Raw genomic sequence first — 22613 nt, forward strand, 5'->3', positions numbered from 1 at the left:
CTGAGGTTTTTTTCAAGGGAAAAGCCAGGCCTCCGTGTGTGACAGCCACCATCTTGGTTTACACACCAGGGATTAAATCGGGGACCTCCACAGCTAAGACCATGAGCTGCTCCAGCGTGAGTATCAAGCCAGTATTCCCTATTTGGAACAGCAACAACTCTTCTGTGGACAGACATAGAGGGCGCCTTGAAACCTAAACTCAGCAATGGGTTATAACAGCACACAGCAGCTCCAGCTGCTGCAGTTACTCCTTTATAGTGCTGCACTGACAATGTAGACCTTGACCCAGCTCTGCTAGCCAGTGCATAAGGCAAGGCAGGCCTAAGGCTGACATACCAATGCCCTACTCCTTCCATTCACTTTGGGGTTTCTAGTGTCACTGTCATGGCAGGAGCTTAAGGACCAAATTTCAGCTAGCCTGCATTCAGCCAAGTGAAGGGTGGAGAAAAGGCTCTGCTTCAGTTGTATGAACTCTACTCTACTGAAGTGACTGTTATATTGCAGCAGCCCTGCAACACAGCTGAAATGTGGTTCACTACTGCAAGACAGATGGGACTAAACTGTATGCCAGCTCTGCAGAATTATGGACTTGATGCAGAAATTTTGGGGTGACGTTCTATGGCCTGCTATGCATCAAGTCTGAGCAGATTATCGGAGTAGTCCCTTACAAATCTGTGACAACTTTAAGACTGCAGTACGGTTCAGAATGCAATTTAAAATTATTTAGACTTGTCTATGTAACACTGAATCAGGTTTTTAACTATGTCAGGTGATTTCTTTTTTTGTAATCCTAATCAATGAGTTAGGATAGAGGAGATCCAAAGATAACTGTACCCCAAATCTGAATACAAAGAGGTGGCAGTTAGAGAGTAGTGTTTCGTTAAGCCAGCTACAGCATGACAAAAGGCATTCCCTACTGTTATTCTCCATGGTTTTTATGTCTTTTTCCGTACAATGTAGAGGCAACCATATCGCTAAATACACATAATACTTGAATGAAACAGCAACCAATTTAACGTAATATTGGAGTGAATCAATAAGGTATTCCACTGAACTCCGTAGGTGGTTTGTTGTCAGGAAAGAAGGACTGTGTTCGTACCTAAACCTTCATTATCTTTTCTGTTGACATAGAGAGTTGTGACAGAATGAGATTTGAACAGATTTATCACAGCTCCATGCTTGAGACAAGATTGCATTGATCTGGAATAGAATTGCAATTGAACTACCTGGGTGGTAGGAACCTATGCTGCAGAGTAAAAGGTTTTCCTATTAGAGATGAAGAACGGTCTTAAATTCAAGCCTTCCTAGATAAGGGACCTGCCTGTCTGCAGACATGAGAAATTTAGTACATAAGTGCCTGATGCAACTATCACACCTAGCTGAGTGAGCATTCACCCTGAAAGGGGCAGGACAGCCCCAAGATGAAGAATTCCCAGTCCCAGGCTAAATGACTCTGGGATAGCATCTGTGCCAGATTTTCTGTGGCGACACTCTGCAGCTGCTCGAGGCTCAGGGGTGCTGCCAATCTCTTCCCAGTGGTGCTGGGGGTGCTGAAGTAGGCCTTACCTCCCCTCATCACAAGGCCTCACCCTTGCTCCTCATCTCCTCTGACGAGTCCAGAATCCAGAGACAGGCAGTCGTAAGAGCCACCCTGGGAAGCTCTGTGCAGTGCACCCTAGTGTGAGAGAACACAGGGCAGGGGCTACTCTCAGGCACCTCAGCCTCTGCCTATGGCAGGTGGAGAATCCAGAGCTCTCTACAGTGGCCTCAGCTCACTGGGCAGCTCTTACCACAGCCTGGCCCCAACTCACAGCCTGGCCAATGACTGGGGCCACAAAGGAGGACAGGGCTCCTGTCCTGATTTTGCCTTTCGAAAAGATGGTCACCCTAACAGCTAGAGGGCCGCTAAGGCCCAACCTGTACATGTGCCAAACCTGTGTTTGCACAACACTCGACACTCCGACAGCCCTATGTTCTTAAGACCTCTGGGAGCACATACTCAGTGATTCCCAACCCATTAATTGGTGACCCCTTCTTTGCTCACCACTCATACAACTGCAAGGCCCAATGCCTCTCTAACTAAGTCCACGGCCTGCTAATTGACTAAACCTCTCTGACAAGCATTTCCCCTTTCCTTGGTTGCTTAAATCTTTCTACATCCACTAATTAAAAGCCTCCCTGACATATTCAATTGTCAGACTCTCCCCTCACCAGATGTATTTTGCATCACTTCTCCTGGGGTCCTGCAAAGCCTAGTGGAGCAGACTTCCTTTTATTTCCCACTGCCTCAAACTGTCATTGAGTGGCAATTGTTATGTTCTTGCATTTGGGTTTGTCTGTTTATTCAGTAACCAGTTGTAAACGTTTCTGTAAACTCAAATAAGCCTTTGTCAGAAGAGCAATAGGTGGACATCCAGTCGTGGGAGTTGCATTGTCTCAAATATGTGTTAACCTGTGTAACTCAAAGCAAGTTAGGTAACATGTCTGTTTGGATGACCCTGATCTTCGATAGTGCCTCTGAGGTTCACACAAATCTCAGTGGCTGAGAGACTTAACTACTCGATCCTTTTCAAGAGAAACCCACCCATTCCCCCATCCTCCCTCTGAACAGAACTCCAGGAGGGGAGCTTTGTGCAATTTCGCCTCTGAGGTCCATGCACTAGAGTCAGTGTAAAACCTGCATAGGTATTCTGTGTCCTCAAAATATTACACATATCAGCTACTGAGAGCTGACCAGTTCTTCTGCATATGTCAACACAGTAAATGTTGCTATGATCTTAGCCTTTCAGTTCAAAACTTGTATTACTTGCTAATGAGCAGTGATGCTTAGGAGGTAAATGCAATTATCCCATGGCTGTTACATCAGGTCCTGAAGCAAAAAATTTAAACCTGTCTGTCTCTGAATTGGAGTTTACTTATATAACTTTTTAAATTGCCCTGGTATCAGAAGTGTCCCTTTCGTTAACATCTTTGGCTAGTGTGAAATTTCACAACTGATGGAACAGTTGTGTCCCCATTTCTACTCTTAACAATAGTTATTCACTTGAGATTGCCATGTAAGTGTTTTCTTCATATGATGCCAGAAGGATGATACAAATTGAACCTTTCTCATCTAGCACCCTGGACAGGTGACAGAAAAGAGAATTTGCTGGACTGCAGGAAGTCAATATTGTCTAGCACATTACTAACACTTTCACTGATTAGTGGGCTCTTAGAAAGCAAAACAGCAGTCATGTAGCACTTTGCAGACTAAAAAAATAATGTATTAGGTGATGAGCTTTCTTCAGGTTTGAAGAAGTGGGTCCCTCCCACAAAAGCTCATCACCTAATAAAGTATTTTGTTAGTCTTTAAATTGCTACATGACTGCTGTTTTGCTTTGTTAGAATACGGACTACTACCTCTCTGTTACTATCGGGCTCTTAGAAGACATTTAAAGGTAAATTACAGCTAAATTACAGCACAGAACATTGAGATCCAGGACTGGTGACTGGAAACAAACTTTATGGAACCACAGGAAACTTGGCCACACCCATGATAAGTGGTCATCTGGCTAACTAAAATCATGCCAAATTACAGATGTTGCTGGACAAGACAGTTTTGAATTAGAGAGGTTCAACCTGTACTATTTATGAATATATGCAGAGAAGAAGTCTTTCATTTTGCACCATCTTCACACCCTGCTACACAAATTGAGTAAGACATACAGCATGAGCCTATTTTTGGATATTAAGAAATGGGCAATATTTACAATAACTTTTCCATTGTCCTAGAAAAAAAATCTCTTTTGTATCTGGAACAGGACTGAAACAATATCCACACACCTTTAAGACTCCACTCAATATTTCACACAAGATAGTATATGGCTGGAGAGGACACTCTTGGAATACCAATCAGCTCTCTGAAAACATCTTGCCAGAATGAATTCAACTGAGCTATTAAGACCTGAGTGTAGTATTTTAACTATTTATTATTTAGATCCCATCAACTGTTAGCTACTTTCCAAACACTCAAGGACAAGTCGCTGCTCTATTATGCTTCCAGTCTAAGGCCAGACAGGAAAAACAGGCAGAAGTCAGGGGAAAGTGGAACAATAAGTTATTAATACAAAAGGCAAATCAACTTGTGTGTGCCGAATGGCAGACATGGGTTTTAAGAGGTAGAATTGTAACTGTAGAATTATTTGAGGGGTCAAACACATGACCAAGGGCAATCCAATGAATATAGTGTATCTGGACTTTGACACGGTCCCTTGCCAAAAGTTCATAAGCAAAGTAAGCAGTGATAGGTTAAGAGGTCCTCTCTTGGATCAGTAACTAGTTAAAGAGAGCACACAAAAGGGTGGGAATAAATGGTCAGTTTTCAGAAGGGAGAAAGAGAAATAGTGGTGTCCCCCAAGGATCTGTACTGGGACAGTTCCATTCAATGTATTCATGAAAAATGGTATGGGAAATGCAGTGAACAGTGAGGTGGCAAAATTTGCAGGCAATACAAAAATCACTGAAGAAAATTAAGGCCAAAGCTGACTAATATGCTACAAACAGATGTCACAAAACTGGTTGGTAGAGCAACAAAGTGGCAGATGAAATTCTTTGTTGATAAATGCAAAATAATGCATGTAGAAAAACATAACCCTAACTATGTACACAGAATGATGAGATCTAAATTAGCTGTTACCACACATGAAAGATCTTGGAGTTATCATAGATAGTTCTCTGAAAACATCTGCTAAATGTGCAGTTACAGTCGAAAAAGCTAACAATGTTAGGAACCATTAAGAAAGAGAAGACAGTAAGAGGGTATAATGGAAGTCTATAAAATGGTGAACGGTGTGGAGAAAGTGAATAAAGTAAATATTTACTCCTCCACGTAACACGAGAAACAGGGATCACCTGAGGAAATGAAGAGGCAGCAGGTTTAAAACTAAACAAAAGGAAGTGGCAGCAGGGAGCTGCCAGCCAGCTGGCTTCTCAACAAGCTTGGATCTTAGACTCATGGATCCTTTCACTTAAATATTGTACATATAGATGCATAAAAATTGTGAAGAGATATATAATAAACATAGTCCACTTGGTGCCTATGTGAAATGGGACACTTGATGGGCAGGGCTCTGAGTCACTACAGAGAATTATTTCCTGAGTATCTGTCTAGTGGGTCAGGATCTAGCTGATCTCTATATTTGAGGTCAGGAAGGAATTTTCCCACAGGTTTGATTGGTAGAGATCGGAGGGAGTTTTTACCTTCCTATGTAGCAGGGAGCACATGTCACTTGCAGGGTTACATTAATATAAACAATGAATTCGCTGTCACTTGAAGTATTTAAACCATGATTTGGAGGACTTGGCTCAGCCAGAGGTTTTGGAGGTTTGCAGGACTGAGTAGGTAAGGTTCTGTAGCCTGCCAATGTTCAGGTCAGACTACATGAGCATGATGGTCTCTTCCGGCTTTGAAGTCCATGAATCTTCTCCCTCCACTTTTGTTACATCATGTGGAATTTAACTTCTGTGCTTCTTGAAGCAGCAACCAAGTTTTCTGTCCCTGCAAGTGACTACCTGATCCTTGGGTGCCGATAGAAACAGAGAAATAATAATTGAAATAATCATTGTGTTCACCCTTCATCTGCAAAAGTAATTTGTAACCAAGTTAGCAGATTCAAAGGGAAAGTACTAGACACTCTTGCTCCCACTGCACTCTCTGTGCCCTGCTTTAGCAGTGTAAATGGATTGGTAATCTGTCCTAACTAGTCAGTTGAGGCAGTGGCTGTAACCAAAGCATAACAGGCATAGTAGGAATGGGTCCCAGGGAAGGGGCCTGGCCATTTTGCTGCAATGGTCTAGTGCCCCTTGGTATGCTAATGGTCCCATGCCTTTTACTATTAGTGTAAGTTAGAGTAGCCTTCAGGAGTGCTCTAATTTACACTGGCTTGCACTGTCTCTTGGTAGCCACAGAGGCAACAAAAACTTGTACAGAAACTTTTCCATGCCACCTCAGTCAGGCCCGGGAATTAGGATGTTATGTCATGTGACCAGGCTAATGCTAGGTCAAAAGGAAAAACGCAGCCCATTTCTCTGAACTGAAGCTCTGGTGGAGGGAGGGAAGTATGGAATTGAACTAGAGATGAGTCGGACCCTTCCACAGGAGATAAAAGACTACATATGGGAAAGGTAGCCTAACTCTTTGCACAAGCCCATTTGTGAATCTCAAGGTATTGGTCCAGATTCTGCTGCTAAATAAGCTTACGAGACTCTCACTACATTCATTTGGAGATGCAGATAGGCATTTGAAAGCAAAAATCTGACCAATATTTTTCAGACTGCATAATGACCCAATGGCATTCAAAGGGTGTTTAAATTGATCTTGTTCCACTGCTCATTAGTTACCAAAACGATAGCTGACTATTAAATCCTTGTGAGCGATAGAGCTTTGCCAGATGTGCCTACATTCCCCAAGCATTCTGACATACAGATTCTGACAGTCACATCCACAAACAGGGAAAACAAACCTTAGACACTGAGGTCACCAGAACTCAGGATTGCTGGTCTGTTGTCATCCCTCTTGGCAACTTTTTAGTTGAAAGGGGAAACATGAAATCTCTTTAGATAGAGGCAGCCAGAATAAGCTGTGAACCTTGTCATTTCACATTTTGGAAAACCAGACATGCACTGTTTAGAGATAATACAATCATCTTGGTATTTTATGCCCTTTAACATGGTTTATGCATTTACTGGCTTTCTGCCAAGATGTGAAGTGCTGTTTAGGTAGGTAATCAAAATGGAGGATACACCGAGAGATTCAGATATCTATAGATTCAGCTCAGGTTGTGAAAGCTGAGACCAAGCCAAGAATATCTGAGCACGCGTGACTCAATTATTTATTTGACAAAAGCACAGTTGATTGTTTATGACCCTTCTACATCCATGTTAAATATGAATGTAGTATAAATTCACGTTCCTGAGTGATCAGGTATATTCACATACAACTCTCCCAGGTATAGACAATAACTTGTCTTATAAGGGTCATAACTTGAACAGCATTTTTACTTGGGAGTTATCAGTCATAAGCACAAGTTGTATTAGTACTTCCCCCACATACAGCTACTTCTCCTAGCTTTATTTTCAAGAAGGATTAGAAACTTCGCTGAGCATAAGCAAACCAGAATGAATAGAAAACTTTAAAAAGGAAGCATTGACCATTTCAGTCTTCACAAAAGGTTCATCATGTTATTACCCTCATCAGCATCTTTAGCTAAATGTTAAACCATTTCCAGATCAGAAGAAGTGGATCTGCCCCATGAAAGCTCACCACCTAATAAATCATTGCCAGTCTTTAAAGTGCCACATGACTGCTTTTTTGTTAACTGAAAGTGTTACTTGTGAAAGGCATCTGAATGTCAGCCCCAGAGACTCAAGCCTCTGGGGAGTTTGGGCAAAGGATGAGGGTTGTGACCTGGGCCAGGGGATTGGGCTACAGCAGGGGGTGGGTGTAGGACCGTATTCGGACCTCAGGGGAGAGGTGCAGGAGGATATGGGTTACCAGAAGTAGGCTCTGGCTGGAAGACTCTTACCTAGATGACTCCCCAGCCAGCAGTCCATTGGGACCATTGGCTTCCTGCCTGCTATAGTTTCAGGCTGCTCAAAGCAACCAGCAGCTAGGGCCATGTGCATCTCTGCACAATGTACCCGGGGGGAGAGGGGCACTGCACATGGTATGCACATGCAAACACAGCCCAGACAGATCCCATTGGCCAGTTTCTGAGACACACAGCCCCATAATCCAGCTGGTTTGCCCAGCTTGGGGTTGCAGCAGGCAGGGAGCCTGCCAGAGTTCTAGTGAGCCATAGGCTGTATCCAGTCCATGGCCCATATCCAGTTCATGGGCCATATTTTACCCACCGCTGGACTATGGGGGCCCAAGTGAAAGTTGAGCTAGATATCAGCTCATTTCATAGAATATACTCTACCACCATCTGGTGGTAATGAATGTTGACCAACACAGTTATGACCCACTCTCTCAAGCCATCTAGTTCCTGCATACTCCTGTCTAAAAATAGATATGAATGTCTCAGCTACCGAAAGGACAAGCCTTCTTCTAAATCCTACTGTTATCTGAAGAGAAAAAAATTCAGTGTTATTCAAAATATCCCCTTTCCTTCCACTCCCAGCCATACACAGCATCACTTCTGTATTTGAATTCAAAATTTTCATACCAAAGGATCTTGGATTTCATGGAAAATCCCATGCAACAGGGATATTAATTCAAACACTTCACTTGCTTCAACATGGACATGTTTCACATTATTCAGGCTAGGGCAGGGGTTCTCTGTGTGGACATTTTGTTGGCACTCTGCTAACCAGCTGGGTGGCATTTGAATCTCTCCTAAGTGGCTGCCCAAGCCCTCAGACTACAGGGAACTCTGCCCAAGAGACATTTTTTTTTTACTGCAGGCTATGCACAGTGTTACCAGAGCCCACTGCTTTCCATACACCTAGGGTTTTTTTCATACCAATGTTACTTAAGTGACATGCTCTTAAAGCAAGGGCACGTGAAGTGAGGCACATGCTGATTATACATTAAACTGACAGCGAGAGCCATGTGCCCCCTCTACAGCCAAAGTGCTACTATGGTTCAACTGGCACACACTACAGATTCTAAGTATGCAAGCACTCTTAGCAAAACTACCCTATTCCAGGTGACTGTCTTGGGCAGTCACGCAGCCCACTCACTGGCTTAGGCTGCCCATTGCTGGGCTAGGGAGATAGGGTGGAACTTGTGCAGAGTCTAAGGAAATTTGGCCCAAGTCCTGCAGATCTCGGAGCTTCTCTATGTGGAATGCCTCCCCTTCTGTAGTCCTCTCAGTCCACCCATCATTCTGATATCTGGTAGTGTAATCCACTGGTAAGCAAAGTTGCTGTTCTGATCCTCAGAAAAAAGAGAGTTACTGCAGCCCCCCGTATAAGGGCTTTAGCTCAAGCTGTCTGAGGGTATGTAGCTAGCTCTGAAGACCCCACTTCAATCCCTGGTTGATGGACAAGATAGAAGCCACCACAACACAATGGCCAGCTTGGTGGACATGATATCAGTAGTCCTCTCTGCACCCTTTCAGTGCATGGACACTCTCTGCTCCTGTCTCTAATAAGATGGAACCCAATGTTTGAAAGGTAACATGGCTCCGAACAGCATTAGGTCTCTCTAATTTTAATCACTGTTATAGGCCACACAGGAGTAACACCTATTAGGTTAGTAAGGACTACAATTTTCCATTATAACAACACTTTCTTCTCATTGTCTTCTCATTTTGACTTTGCAGGGTGAAACTTTCCTTCAGATTGATAGTATATTGTATTCTAAAGACTTCATGACACCTCAGCTTCCTTTTCCTCCACTCTGCCCTTTATATTTGACTATATCCCTTTAAAAAAACACAGCATAACATCTCATACAACTAATAAATAAGCACTGAAGTATACCCCAAATTTCCACCCTCACCGCCAAACCTCTGCTGCATTTTGCAGGCATTTTGACATATTTCCTCTACACCATATGGTAGACTAGAGAACTGGGTTTTTATTCCTTTTCTGCTGTAATTTTGCAAAACTTTCCCCACCACTGTTAGCACCAGCTCTGCCCCACCACTGTTAACAATGGTGGTAGATGTAAATGGTGTCCCACACTTCAAGCACTGCACTTCTTATCCCTGCTCTGAACAGAGTGGAATGGAAAGAGGGGTTGAAAATGGCAGTGGCTAATCAACAGAGGATCTCCCTGGCTAAGTTTCTCTACGATACTATAAAAAAAAGATAAATAGCCACTAGCTATAGAACTCCCCCCATGAAAGTGAGGTCAAAACTGAGTTATGATTCATCCAGGATTATGGCCCTGCAGTGACATGAGCACATATTACAAATACTAGGGGAGTGCTGCAGTCCAAAATGGGAAACAAAATGTGGACTAAGAGGACAAATGACAGTGAAAAAAACAATGGTTTCTATCTGATGTATACCCTGTAAAGCAGGGCAGGGGGCAGCAACCCCAGCAAGGGTGCTAAGAGTGGCACATGAGCCTATTTTCATTGGTACATGAGGTGGGAGCTCAGCCCTGTCTCTCCTCCCGCATGCAGTCAGAAGCTTGCTCAAAGCCATACTGCTGTGGATTAACAAAAGACCAGCTAATACTACCAACTGCCACCTAAACAGTAAAGATCCGCATCTTAATTTATTAATGAAGCAGTTGTAAGTAGGACTATTAGTGACTTTAAAAAGTCTCACCAGCACTCAGGCTGCGTCTACACGTGCACGCTACTTCGAAGTAGCGGCAGTAACTTCGAAATAGCGCCCGTCACGTCTACACGTGTTGGGCGCTATTTCGAAGTTGAAATCGACGTTAGGCGGCGAGACGTCGAAGTCGCTAACCCCATGAGCGGATGGGAATAGCACCCTACTTCGACGTTCAACATCGAAGTAGGGACGTGTAGACGATCCGCGTCCCGCAACATCGAAATAGCGGGGTCCTCCATGGCGGCCATCAGCTGGGGGGTTGAGAGATACTCTCTCTCCAGCCCTTGCGGGGCTCTGTGGTCACCGTGGGCAGCAGCCCTTAGCCCAGGGCTTCTGGCTGCTGCTGCTGCAGCTGGGGGTCCGTGCTGCATATACAGGGTCTGCAACTAGTTGTTGGCTCTGTGTATCTTGCACTGTTTAATGAAAGTGTGTCTGGGAGGGGCCCTTTAAGGGAGCGACTTGCTGTTGAGTCCGCCCCGTGACCCTGTCTGCAGCTGTGCCTGGCTCCCTTATTTCGATGTGTGCTACTTTGCCGTGTAGACGTTCCCTCGCTGTGCCTATTTCGATGTTGGGCTGAGCAACGTCGAAGTTGAACATCGACGTTGCCAGCCCTGGAGGACGTGTAGACGTTATTCATCGAAATAGCCTATTTCGATGTCGCAACATCGAAATAAGCTATTTCGAAGTTGGGTGCACGTGTAGACGTAGCCTCAGACCGTCTATAAAGGTCAAAAGGTCAAATTTTGGCACTCTGCCTTGGAAAGGTTGCTGACCCCTGAAGCTTCTCAAACTTTTGACATAACAAGGCTCTGAGTTTGACCCCTCCACCCTTATAAGTCAAGTTATGTACTTAACACCACTTAAAATCCTGGAGGCAAAGCAGAGAGTTTGGGGGGGAGGCTAGCAACCCAGGACCCCTATATTAACCTCACAATGCCTTGAGCAGTCATGACTCCCAGTTTGAGAACCCCTGATATAAAGAAAAGATTTTGAAACAAGGGATAGCAAAGGACTAGAACTTTGTCTGGTATAAACTGGCGCCACTCCATGGAAGTACATATTGAAATCATTGGAGCTATATCAAATTACCGGCTGAACAGCTGGCTCAAAATCTGTAGGAACTAGTGGGTGACCATTGCACACATAAGGGCTGATTTTTAAATGTCAAATGTGCATCTGTGTACAAATATTACGTTCACAACTACCTCAGTTACACACACAACATCCACTTAGTACAAGCATGGAATGGTGTTTCTACTAACAAGGGGCAAAAATGTCACACGTGATTTGTTTAAAAAAATAAAGACCCAAAGAATGCTGTCAATATCGCTGCTGTCAATCATCGGAGGAGTAAAAAAACCAAAATGTCTCAGAAAGGTTAATTTGTGAGAAGAGGGGAATCTAAATTTTCAGTCATCTTCATCAGATGGATTATGATGATAATTAAAATCAAGTCTCTTCACTGATAAGCAAAATCTGAGAACAGGGCTTTAGAAATAGAGTTTAAACTTAAATCAATTACACAGAATAACTGAAGAATCCAGGGCACTGGAGGCCGGGTTAAAATTCAGCTTAGACACGGTCATAGTACAAACGTGATTTATAAAGGCCAGTGATAAAACTGTCATCAATCTGCTGAGCAATGAATCATGTCACGATACTGCATACCGATCCTGTACACATAGGACTGTATTCTTGGAAAGACTAAATTGCAGCAAAAACAATATTTGATGTTCGTGCACATCTTTGTAAAGGAAAAAGGAGCCAGTAGAAAGGTTGCGTACTGAAGAACCTTATGGGGGAGAGTCCTATACATAGCCTTCACTGTACAACCTCATCCATTTCCAGAGCAGATTCATCTAGTGCACTAAATGAGGCAGGGATCCTATGTTAAAAATAGCCTATGTGAATGGTGGAGTAGGGTATGCCCACACAGCAGCCTTATTCTGAAATAACTCATTTCAAAATCATGCTGCTGCACACAAAAATGCATTTCAAAATAACACTTAGCTATTTTGAAATACAACATCTAAAAACAAAGAGCTTAGTTCAAAATAGAGCCATTGAACGCACTATGGCTTATTTCAAAGTAGGCTCTAACCCCTGTTTAAACGGCACCTATTTTGAAATAGTGATTTCAAAATAGGCACTGTTCCTCATGGAATGAGGCTTCTCTCTTTCAAAATAAGCCAACTGCTATTTCAAAATTATTTCAAAATAGCAGTTGTATTGTGGAGGCACTAAAAGTTGTTTTGAAATAAAGACTGTTATTCGAAATCACTTTGCTCTGTAGACATACCTGTAAGATGTAATATTATTTTATTATGGAAGGGGTCATAGTTGTAAGTGGTGAGAGGGTGGAGAGAGCCTGAAGCTATGAGGAAATGGAATAATCTCTAGTGCCGCATTTCAAGAAAGATGTGGAGAAATTGGAAAGGGTCCAGAAAAGAACAAGAAGAATGATCAAAGGTCTAGAGAACATGACTTATGAAGAAAGGCTGAAAGAACTGGGTTTGTTTAGTTTGGAAAAAAGAAGATTGGGGGGGACATGATAGTGGTTTTCAGATTTCTAAAAGGGTGTCATAAGAAGGAGGGAGAAAACTTGTTCTTCTTGGCCTCTGAGTATAGAGCAAGAAGCAATGGGCTTAAACTGCAGCAAGGGAGGTTTAGGTTGGACATCAGGAAAAAGTTCCTAACTGTCAGGGTGGTCAAACACTGGAATAAATTGCCTAGGGAGGTTGTGGAATCTCCATCTCTGGAGATATTTAAGAACAGGTTCAGTAAATGTCTATCAGGGATGGTCTAGACTGTACTTGGTCCTGCCATCAGGGCAGGGGGCTGGACACAATAACCTCTCAAGGTCCCTTTCAGTCCTAGCATTCTATGATTCACATTACTCATATAATGTCTCATGATGACAGTAAAACTACTTCTGTTGCAATTATTCTTGGAATAGCAAAGATTTGTACCATGACTTCTTTCCCAACCTACTTAAGTGTAGTTACTTTTCAGACATATGGAACTTGTGTCTATATCCATGCAAAATATCCTGTCATATGCTGATCTAAAAAGATGTCATTGCAGCATCTTTGCAACACTGCACTGTCAATGTAATATAAAGATGCTGTATTGTCCCTATACAATAGATTTTCTTTTGTCTAAATAGCTGAGTTTAAAATACTGAAGTGAGTGAATATCAATTCTACTATTTCCAGAGAGATATGGGAGCTGGAAAAAGACTTTTGTTCTCAGCAAACTAACTCAATTAAGGCAAGAAGTTTGAATATATCTATTTGTTTCTGTAATAGCACTTTTCCGCCTGAACTGCCTAACACCTTTTAAATGGACAAAAAAATATCAAAACTAAAGCTGTGTCTACACTACAGAGTTTTGCCGACAGAAGTCACTCTCGACAGATATTTCACAAGAGAACCTCTATCTACAGAACACGTCCACACCTAATACAGGCTCCACTTGTCAATGCCCTCCGTCGACAGAGAGTGGCCAGACTGTCCAGCCCTCTGTTGACAGGACAGACAACCGGAAGCTCTGCAAACAGGGCAGCCTGATGAACCAGAAGCCCCTGTCGACAGAGGTCCCCTCAGAGCATCTACACTATTTTTTCGTCAACACTATCTGTGTACAGAGGCTCTATGCCTCATATGGTCAAGACAGAGCTCTGCTGGAAAAAGTGCTGCGTTCTGTTGACAGATTCTCAACAGAACACATTTGTAGAGTAGACCCAGCTTAAGAGAATCAGTTGACTGATTAATAGCGGCAGGTTGCTGGTGCCAGGGTGAAAAAAACACGCCACATGCTCCATGAAAGTATCTAGGAAATTTGTTAAACACAAAATTAAATGCCTATATGTAGTCTAATAGTTAGTTACAATTTCAAATATTAAACTACTTAAATTTTCAGCCTGAAATGTTACTATCTGCTAATCTATACTAACTGCTATTGTGCACAGTTAACTAGTGAGAGTAATTCCTTAAAGTAGAAACTTTGCATGGGTGAGTGATCCTAAATTCATACATAGGATGCAATATTGGATTAAGTCCGAAGGATAAATGAAACTCGATCCAAAACTTCAGGGACTGCATGGATGCAGACAGCAGACAAAAATAACAGATCTTGAGTGCCCTCTTGTGCTGTTTCTTCTGATAATGTTCATCTACTCAAAGAGAAGAAAGATGACAATGATGGAATAAGATTTCTAAAGTCTGTTAAATATTTGCAAACCTCTAATGTTCTTTAAATGCATTTAAAAATCCTTTTTGTTTATATATTGGCTCAAATAATGTTACTTCCGTGTTTGAAAGAATACGACTGGGCTGGGATGAAGATTTATGATCACACCTGAATATTTTGGTTGTGGGGAGCAGAACATAATTGAATAAGTAGGATTCAATTAAACTATGTGTAATGTAGTTAAATATTACTGCTCTCTCTCTCTCACTCTCCTCTCCCATCACACACACTACTTTTATGAATAAAAACATTACTCAGGACTTCAGAGTCCCAGATTTTGACCGTGTTTTGAAATAAATTACGGATTTCATTACATTGTTTGGATACCAGCATAAACATTGTCTGATTATGAGTACTTTTTTCTATGACAAAAGAAAATTCAACCATTATGAACAGTGACAGGTATAAGTGCCTGGAGGGGGAAAGAAAATCACACCATGAAAAGGAACACCTGCCAAAGGAAAGTGTACAGTAGAACAGTTCAGTGAACAATTAGCTTATTTTTAGAGCCATGTTTAGCCCACACTAAATCACATATGGCTCATTAGGGTTCTACATGTGGCCTGCCAGACATTTTGCTTACCGTTGCTCAAGTGCAAGGTTGCCTGATACCACTGGTTTCTGCTTGTGTAATTTTTTTTTCCTATTTTTCCTATTACAAGGGGCAAGCACATAAACCAAGGACACGTGAAGTGATGTGCATGCTGATTGCACACAACACTGACTGTAGGAGCCATGCACTCCCTCTGCAAACAATCCAAGTGCTGCTATGCTTCAGTCGGCACACTCCACAAATACTATCACTCACTAGTCTAGGTTGCCCACTGCTGCTCTAATGGGAGGTGTTGGGCAACCTTAATTTCACGTGGTATTGTCAGCTTGTCCTGTACAGTAAAACCTTGAGCTACAAGGGGGTTGCATTCTTGCAAGCCCCACATAACTCAAATTTTCACGCAAGCTGAGTGGGGAGAGGGAACCAGGCTACCCCCTGGTTCCTGGCTCTCCTGGACTTGCAGGAACTGGGAAACAGACCAGCCCACTAGGACTGGTCAGTTTCCTGGCTCCCAGAGTGACAGGGAGCCAGGAACCAGGGGTTCCCATCTCCCCGCCACTTGCAGGACCCAAGCAACTGACCAGCTCATGACTGGTCAGTTTCCCATTTCCACCAGCACAGGGCAGCCAGGAACCAGGCTGCCACTTGGTTCCCAGCTCACAGCTGCAAGCAGTTAGGCAAGCTAAAAGCCTTCTCCCTGCTATCCTCCAGCTGCATGGCTGTCAGGCTGACAGCCACATGGCTCGGAGAAGGCAGGAGGAAGGGGCTACAGAGCAGCTTCAAGTTTTGCTTAACTCATGTTAAAGCAAGTTATGCACAACTTGAAGCCACGTATTTTGAGGGTTTACGGTATTTCTTTTACTTTTATTTATATTCTTCTGCATATCCATTTTCTTAGATATTGCCTCTCATTTAAAAAGAAAGAATGACTCGTGCAACTTGGAACTCATGTAAAGCCACATTGAGCTCTTGATTCAAGGAGGTACATTTTTAAAGTCAATCATTCCAAATCCGGAATAAATACATGATGGCGTCTACCTCATTAAAAAGCAGGGTTTAGAAAATCAACTGAGCAAAAAATAAAAGAGGAGTCAAACTGTGTTTATTTGTTCTAGATGGATACACGACTGACGATATTGAGTTTTACTGGAATGGAGGGGAATCTGCTGTAACAGGAGTTAATAATATCGAGCTCCCACAGTTCTCAATTGTTGATTACAAAATGGTATCAAAGAAAGTGGAATTTACAACAGGTAAGCACTGGATATTGCAAAAACTACACCTGACACAGAAGTATCAATGGCTAAAGTTTTCATAATGTCACTTCTATCTTTCTTTCAGGGGCATATCCTCGATTATCACTTAGTTTTCGGCTTAAACGAAATATTGGTTATTTCATTTTACAAACCTACATGCCTTCCACGTTGATCACTATTCTATCATGGGTATCTTTTTGGATCAACTACGATGCCTCTGCTGCAAGAGTTGCCCTAGGTAATTTATTTTCAAAGCTATCAAAGTGGCTGGAGTACTGACTTGTATAAGCCAACATAGCCCCTTTGAGTTCAGTGGGACTATGTTGATGTATAGCACCTGAAAACTTGACTGTGTGTTTCACCCATACACCCACTTATATGATGACACCATGCCATTCACTACAATTTTACCTGAGCAGTCTGACCGGAAGTCTTTGTTCTCTTAGAATACTTTATAAGGGCTGTCTGTGGTTTAAGACTATAATATTTTCAAAGGCTAACTGCAGTAAAACATGTTTCCAGTTTCATTTAACTGCACTCATGACCAAGTAAATCTAGAGCTACTCATTAGCTATATTAATGACCTGTGATTAGAACACAATAGAAAATGTTTTTATTCTCATAGACCAAAATAAAAAAATTAATCACAATGTGGTTGATAAATTACAAAGCCATGAGCTCGAAAAGTTTCACCTCACAAAACGAAATCTCTTTTTAAAAGTAGTGAAAAGTGCTATCTCCCTATACCTGTGTCCACCATTCCATTCAGAGTCTCCATTTGTCCCCTCAACTCTCTATTCTCACTGAAAAGTACCTTTCCTCTGGCTAGGACACTTACTCTGACTTCAAGGATAATGATCAATATAATTCCACTCTATGTGAAACAGGCAGGATTACTACTCTAAGAATCTAAATAGCAGCATTCCCTCACCTGACAAAACCAAGTGTCTTCTCCATAACATCCTTGCCCTGTAGCGATGACACCAGACACCACTGGAATGTGCCTTTGTAAACCACATATTCTTTGGAAAGGGTCTTAAATGTGAAAAAACAGGGCAATGTACAAATGAGACAGGCAACTGGAGAAGAACAAAGTGTTTGGTAATTGATTGTCCCTCTTGCCATGGAAAATGCAAAGGGGTTGGCCCACCAAAGCTTGCAAAGCTTGCAATTCAATATCATTTAATGAAGGTACCTCCTATTTCAAATGTCCCCCTTTCCCCCTAACTGGTCCCCTTCCCTACCAGATCATGTACATAAACCTAATACGCTACATAACACATGCTGTCTTGATGCTCAGTAATATTTTTTGCTAGATGATAAATGCATTCCCTCAAGTGGTTAGGAATCTGATGAAATAATTAAGCTAATTATGTCATAACCCCAATTTGTTTGAGCAACGATACAGCTTTTAATGCCTTCAGTGTGATGAACAACATATCAGCATTGCCTTAGCAACATTTTTTTTAAACTTCACAGGAATCACAACTGTATTGACCATGACCACAATCAGCACTCACCTCAGGGAAACACTGCCAAAGATTCCCTACGTAAAGGCAATAGATATTTACCTAATGGGCTGCTTTGTGTTTGTGTTTCTGGCCTTGCTGGAATATGCCTTTGTAAACTACATATTCTTTGGAAAAGGCCCTCAACGTCAAAAAAAGTCAGCTGAGAAGGCAAGTGATGAGAAGGGCAAACCAGAGATGAATAAAGTCCAGGTAATTGATTCATGATATTATTTCTTATATTTTTATTTCTAATAGGGAAATGCACCCATAAGTGAAAGCATTAACAGAAAATTTCCAAAAAGCTTTGTATATACTAAAGGAATCACTTCAATGATTTATCCAGTCTTCAGCTGAAATACAGCACTACATTGCCCTTGATGACAGTGACCTCGTCATCCTCATTGTTGGCCAGGAAAAATACTTATCTACATTCATCCAAAAACATACAGACTGACCTATTATGCTACATGGAAATACAGTTCAAGACCCTGCCACCTCCCAGGTACTCCATAAAGTGTTACCCATGCTCCATTAAGGGCATAAGGCACCCACCTACAGATTGTTGGCTGGAGGTTCTGTCCATACCCATATTGCTTTCAGATGAGATGGGGGGAAAATGAGCTAACAGAAGTCAGCTTCAAACACTCACACCTCTCCTCAAACATCCCAAAGCTATTCTGATCCAGGCAGAAGATGAACAGAGAGGGCCCCTGAAGAAAATAGCGAAGCACCAATTCTCCAGCATCAGCCCTGGCTGTGTGGAACCTGTACATGAGCAGATTACACTGTAGCTGGTCCACAGAATGAAGGTAAGATACATTTTTTTCCAACAGATTTGGCGACACAAGTTACATCTTGCCAAGGTTCACCAAAGCCAGATTAAAATTTTCACTTTGATCATAAACTAGCAGAGGTATAGCAGGAATTAAGAATGTCAGTTATCAGACAATTCCTTAATTGAACAATTGTCTTTTGCACACACTCGACCCATGCATGTGACAGACAGCATTTAAATTAATTGTTGAAGAGTTCTGTGGATTAATGATTTTGTTATTGCATTGCTGACTGTAGACATACTGCATGCATGGTCCTCATAAGTATAATTTTGACCTGCAATATGGAGGATAAAGATGTTCTAAGGTGGGCTTTGTGTTTCAATTTTATACAGGATCAGAGCTGCAGGTGGGAAGCTAATGGGACTGGTGGAGCTGCAGTAGTTCATCTGATCCCTAATCTGCAGAATATTGTCATGTCTTTCACATTCCAGCAATGCCCTAATGGTCAGTACCAAAATACAGGAAGCTGCTTTCAGAGAGAGAAGAGCAGCAGTAAGTATGTGCAACCACAAGATGTGGCTTCCTCTACAATAAGGACCCATATCATATACCCATGTTAGTCACCACCCTAAAAACTTGTTCACACATAACAGTTCTTCTCCTTCTCTCCAGGTTAACAGTGTTACTTACTTCTACCTGAGATGTGCCCTGGGTAAAGAAGATGAGTTGCACCCTAGGGTAGATACTAGACCATTAGATATACTGAGAGATGGGCAACAAACTGATTATGAAATTGGACCACCATATGGAAAACAAACTGGATGCAGATAATGGTCTTATGATCTTCCACTTTTAGTGTTTTTGATTCCACATTCTGACAGAGGAGGAATATAGAACCACCATAGTCCTACTTCAATGTTCCATTTGTAATTTATTTTAACATTTTTGGACATGAAGGATTTTTTTTCCATTACAGATAATCTCTCATTGTTCTTGGTTCTATTTCTGATGATAAAATATTTTTAAAATCTTTTATATCTTCCTGTCCTCTTATTGTCTTTTCATGGGGAGCTAATTATAGCTTTAGTTATCTGGGAAAACAGCCAAAGGAGTAACACAGTTGTAGTGTCTCCATACACCAGTGTACGTTTCTCTTTGTACATGAATAATGGTTGAAAAATTCTCAAAACATATCTCCCCTTTGTAGTTCTGTAAATGTCCTTGCCCTACTGTAGGGGACTATTAAATTACACTCATTCCTAAAAGGGCTACATTGATGGATTTCTGACATTTTGCTTAACATTCTAAACAGCTTGATATTCAGACATGACTTGCCGTGGTTTTAGATATCCCAGTTTGAAATGGCTTACAGACGTGTGACCAGATATATTGTTTTTCAAGAGACAGACCCATACTTAAGCCCTCCTGCAGGTATCCCAACATCGTCTTGAAAACAGGCAAATTGTCCAATGTTTTCAGCCTCCCTCCATCAGGACAGACAGGTCCTACTGCTGGGTGGACCCCTACTTGCCAGCCTCTTCCCTCACAAAGCCCACCCCTGTTGGTAGGTGGAGGGTCCAGTGGCTGACAGTGGAAGTGGGTGTGCAAGGCTTGTGACAAAGCAAAGATGCAGCATGCATGGTCAGTCACTTCACCTGCTGGCCTGTTAGTGCAACCCTCACTGTGCACTGGCTCAGGCCAGCAGAGCCCTGCTGTGTCTCATTTCCAGACAGGTCTGGCTGCGCACTGCGAACTGCATTGGCTGGCGAGCATGGCCAGGTGGCAGCCGATTACACATCACCTCTGCTGCCCAGCTATCAGCCCTTTATATGCTTCCCCTCTTGCTGTCCTCTCCCTGCTATACCCCTTTGCACACACCCCACAGCCCCACTGGTATGGGGCATCCCACTACTGGTGATGTGTGGAAAACTAGTCCCTGGTAGGAAAGCTCAGCTCACCAGTGACCTGGCTGACAATCTCATTCCTTCACCCACTGCCTCTGGCTGGGTCAGCACCCCAGGAAAGGCCAAGGCCCCCTGGCCTGCGTTGTTGGTCAGAAGGGGCCCAGGCCTGCACCTTCTAAAGCCTTGTATACCGCTGACATGGGGAAGCCTCTCTGCCCCTCAGCTAAGCTCTGGAGTGGGAGTGGGAACCAAGTTCCAGCCTATTCATGTCCCAATTCCTGCAGGCTACACAACAGCCTCCTGGAGAGGGAGTTAGCACTTTCTTCACCTGCCCTCCAACCCTGGGTCGTGCTCCATGGAGAACAAGGCTGCTCCACCCCCAGGCATCCTCCCCAGTGGAGACACTTACCTGATGGGGTTTGCTGTACCCACTACAGTCAGGTTCCCTGTGCCCTTGTGTACAGTGCTTAAGATTTAACCCCTTGCTGCCTGTGCTGTAACTGGAGGATGGTAGGAAGCTGAGTTACGTTGGGGGCCTGGATGCATTAACTGCCTTTCAACGCTGTGTGGGCAGGAAGGGACAAGGTGTTTTTAGCCCCATGAGGCATGAGTGGTGGGGAAGGGATAGAAGTGCTCTTCAGAGACATGGGCCCCGTCATCCCTTCCCTTCTCCTCTTTCCCTGCACCTGGAATCAGCTCCTTTTCCTTCCCTCCCATACAGTGCCAAAAGATGTGACCCCGGTCCAAAATGAGGAGGGAGAATGTGACCCTGCATTCCCCCTGCCCACACGTTGCCTTGAGAAGATGTGGTGCCAGGTACCAGGAGAGTTAGGTCCTTTCCCAGTGGCCTAGACAGGCATGGATGATGGAGTGTGCTGGGCAGAGAGGGTCAGGTCAGTTGTCAGTCAGTCAGTCTCTCTCTCTCACACACACGAGAGAGAGATGTATGGGACTCTGTGTGTGTGTGTAGATTAGGGGGTATGTGTCATCCTCCTCTAAAATCTTACTGATAAGTAAATAAAAAGAATCTGGCTACACAGTGCTTCTTTTTAACAGGAGCTCAGTCAATTTCATACACATTTGAAAGCTTTAACAAATGATTGCTGTTGAATTCACTAGAATACAAGTAATTTTACAAGGTGTCCCATAATCAGTATAGGGAAACATGGTCACCCTACCTAAAGAAATTCCCACAAGAGGCTTCTATGCAAGGCAAACATCACTTTAAGATCCTGGCTAACATTTCAAGTTTCAATATGTCTGATGGCAAAAGGTTTGCGAAGGATAAAGGCAGTGTGTCTCTCTAGATACTATTCTATTCATCGCTCACCAGGAGTATTTCTCAAAGGTAACGCTGAGGGGTTAATCCAAACTAGTAATACTCATTGTGGGGCATTTTGCATGCCCATTCAGGAAAGTAAGGGGGTTACACATTCTCCCTTGCAGGTGGGTGAAGACTGGACAGACAGAAATAGGTGAGTGAGCAGAGCCTTAGTTGTGTTTCCCCCTCCCCCGCAAATCCCTAGTGGGCTGACCATCACAAATGTGGCTGTGCACCAGAGGATGTGGTCTGAGCTACGTACAAGGCTGGAATACAGTCCACAAAACTAAAAGGCAAATTGTGACCAAATCAGAATCTGTTTCTTAGGCTGCTCTTGAGACAGGCACAACCAAATGTAGTCCTGGGTTGGGTCTTGAGGGTGGTAAAAATAAAATATATATTTGTGTTTTAAAGGAACACGAAATGTACAAAGCTTTAATTTGAAATTAACATATTTCCATTTAAAATTAATCCAGCTAGAGATTGTCTGCAGTGTTGTTGTGGCCATGTTAGTCCCAGAATGTGAAACACGCATGGTGGATGAAGAAATATCTTTTACTGTTCCAACTTCTGTAGGTGGCAGGTACAAACTTGTAAGCTACACAGAGCTCTTCTTCATGTCTGGGGAAAGCAGAGTGTCTGATCTAAGACACTTTCAAATAAAAGATTATCTCACCTATATTGTCTCTCTGCAAACAAGCCTCATTTGGAGATTTTTAGGGGTGGTTGCCAGTATGCTTGGTAATATTCTTGTTTTACCTCAGTAATT

At 42.8% G+C, this 22613-nt stretch overlaps 1 protein-coding gene across 3 annotated transcripts in view; it reads left to right on the plus strand.

Moving 5' to 3' along the window:
* GABRB1 (gamma-aminobutyric acid type A receptor subunit beta1) overlaps positions 1-22613 on the plus strand; it is a 191471-nt gene that overhangs the window by 162546 nt on the left and 6312 nt on the right. For 2 of the 3 annotated variants that reach the window (XM_074991802.1, XM_074991804.1), the window contains exons 6-8: positions 16192-16329; positions 16418-16570; positions 17812-18047. In XM_074991802.1, coding sequence (XP_074847903.1) covers positions 16192-16329; positions 16418-16570; positions 17812-18047 — 527 coding nt within the window. Of the gene's footprint in view, positions 1-16191; positions 16330-16417; positions 16571-17811; positions 18054-22613 lie in introns of all 3 variants that reach the window. The other variant, XM_074991803.1, reaches the window with a different exon arrangement.

Source organism: Carettochelys insculpta, chromosome 4, assembly GCF_033958435.1.
Source record: "Carettochelys insculpta isolate YL-2023 chromosome 4, ASM3395843v1, whole genome shotgun sequence".
NCBI lineage: Eukaryota > Metazoa > Chordata > Testudines > Carettochelyidae > Carettochelys > Carettochelys insculpta.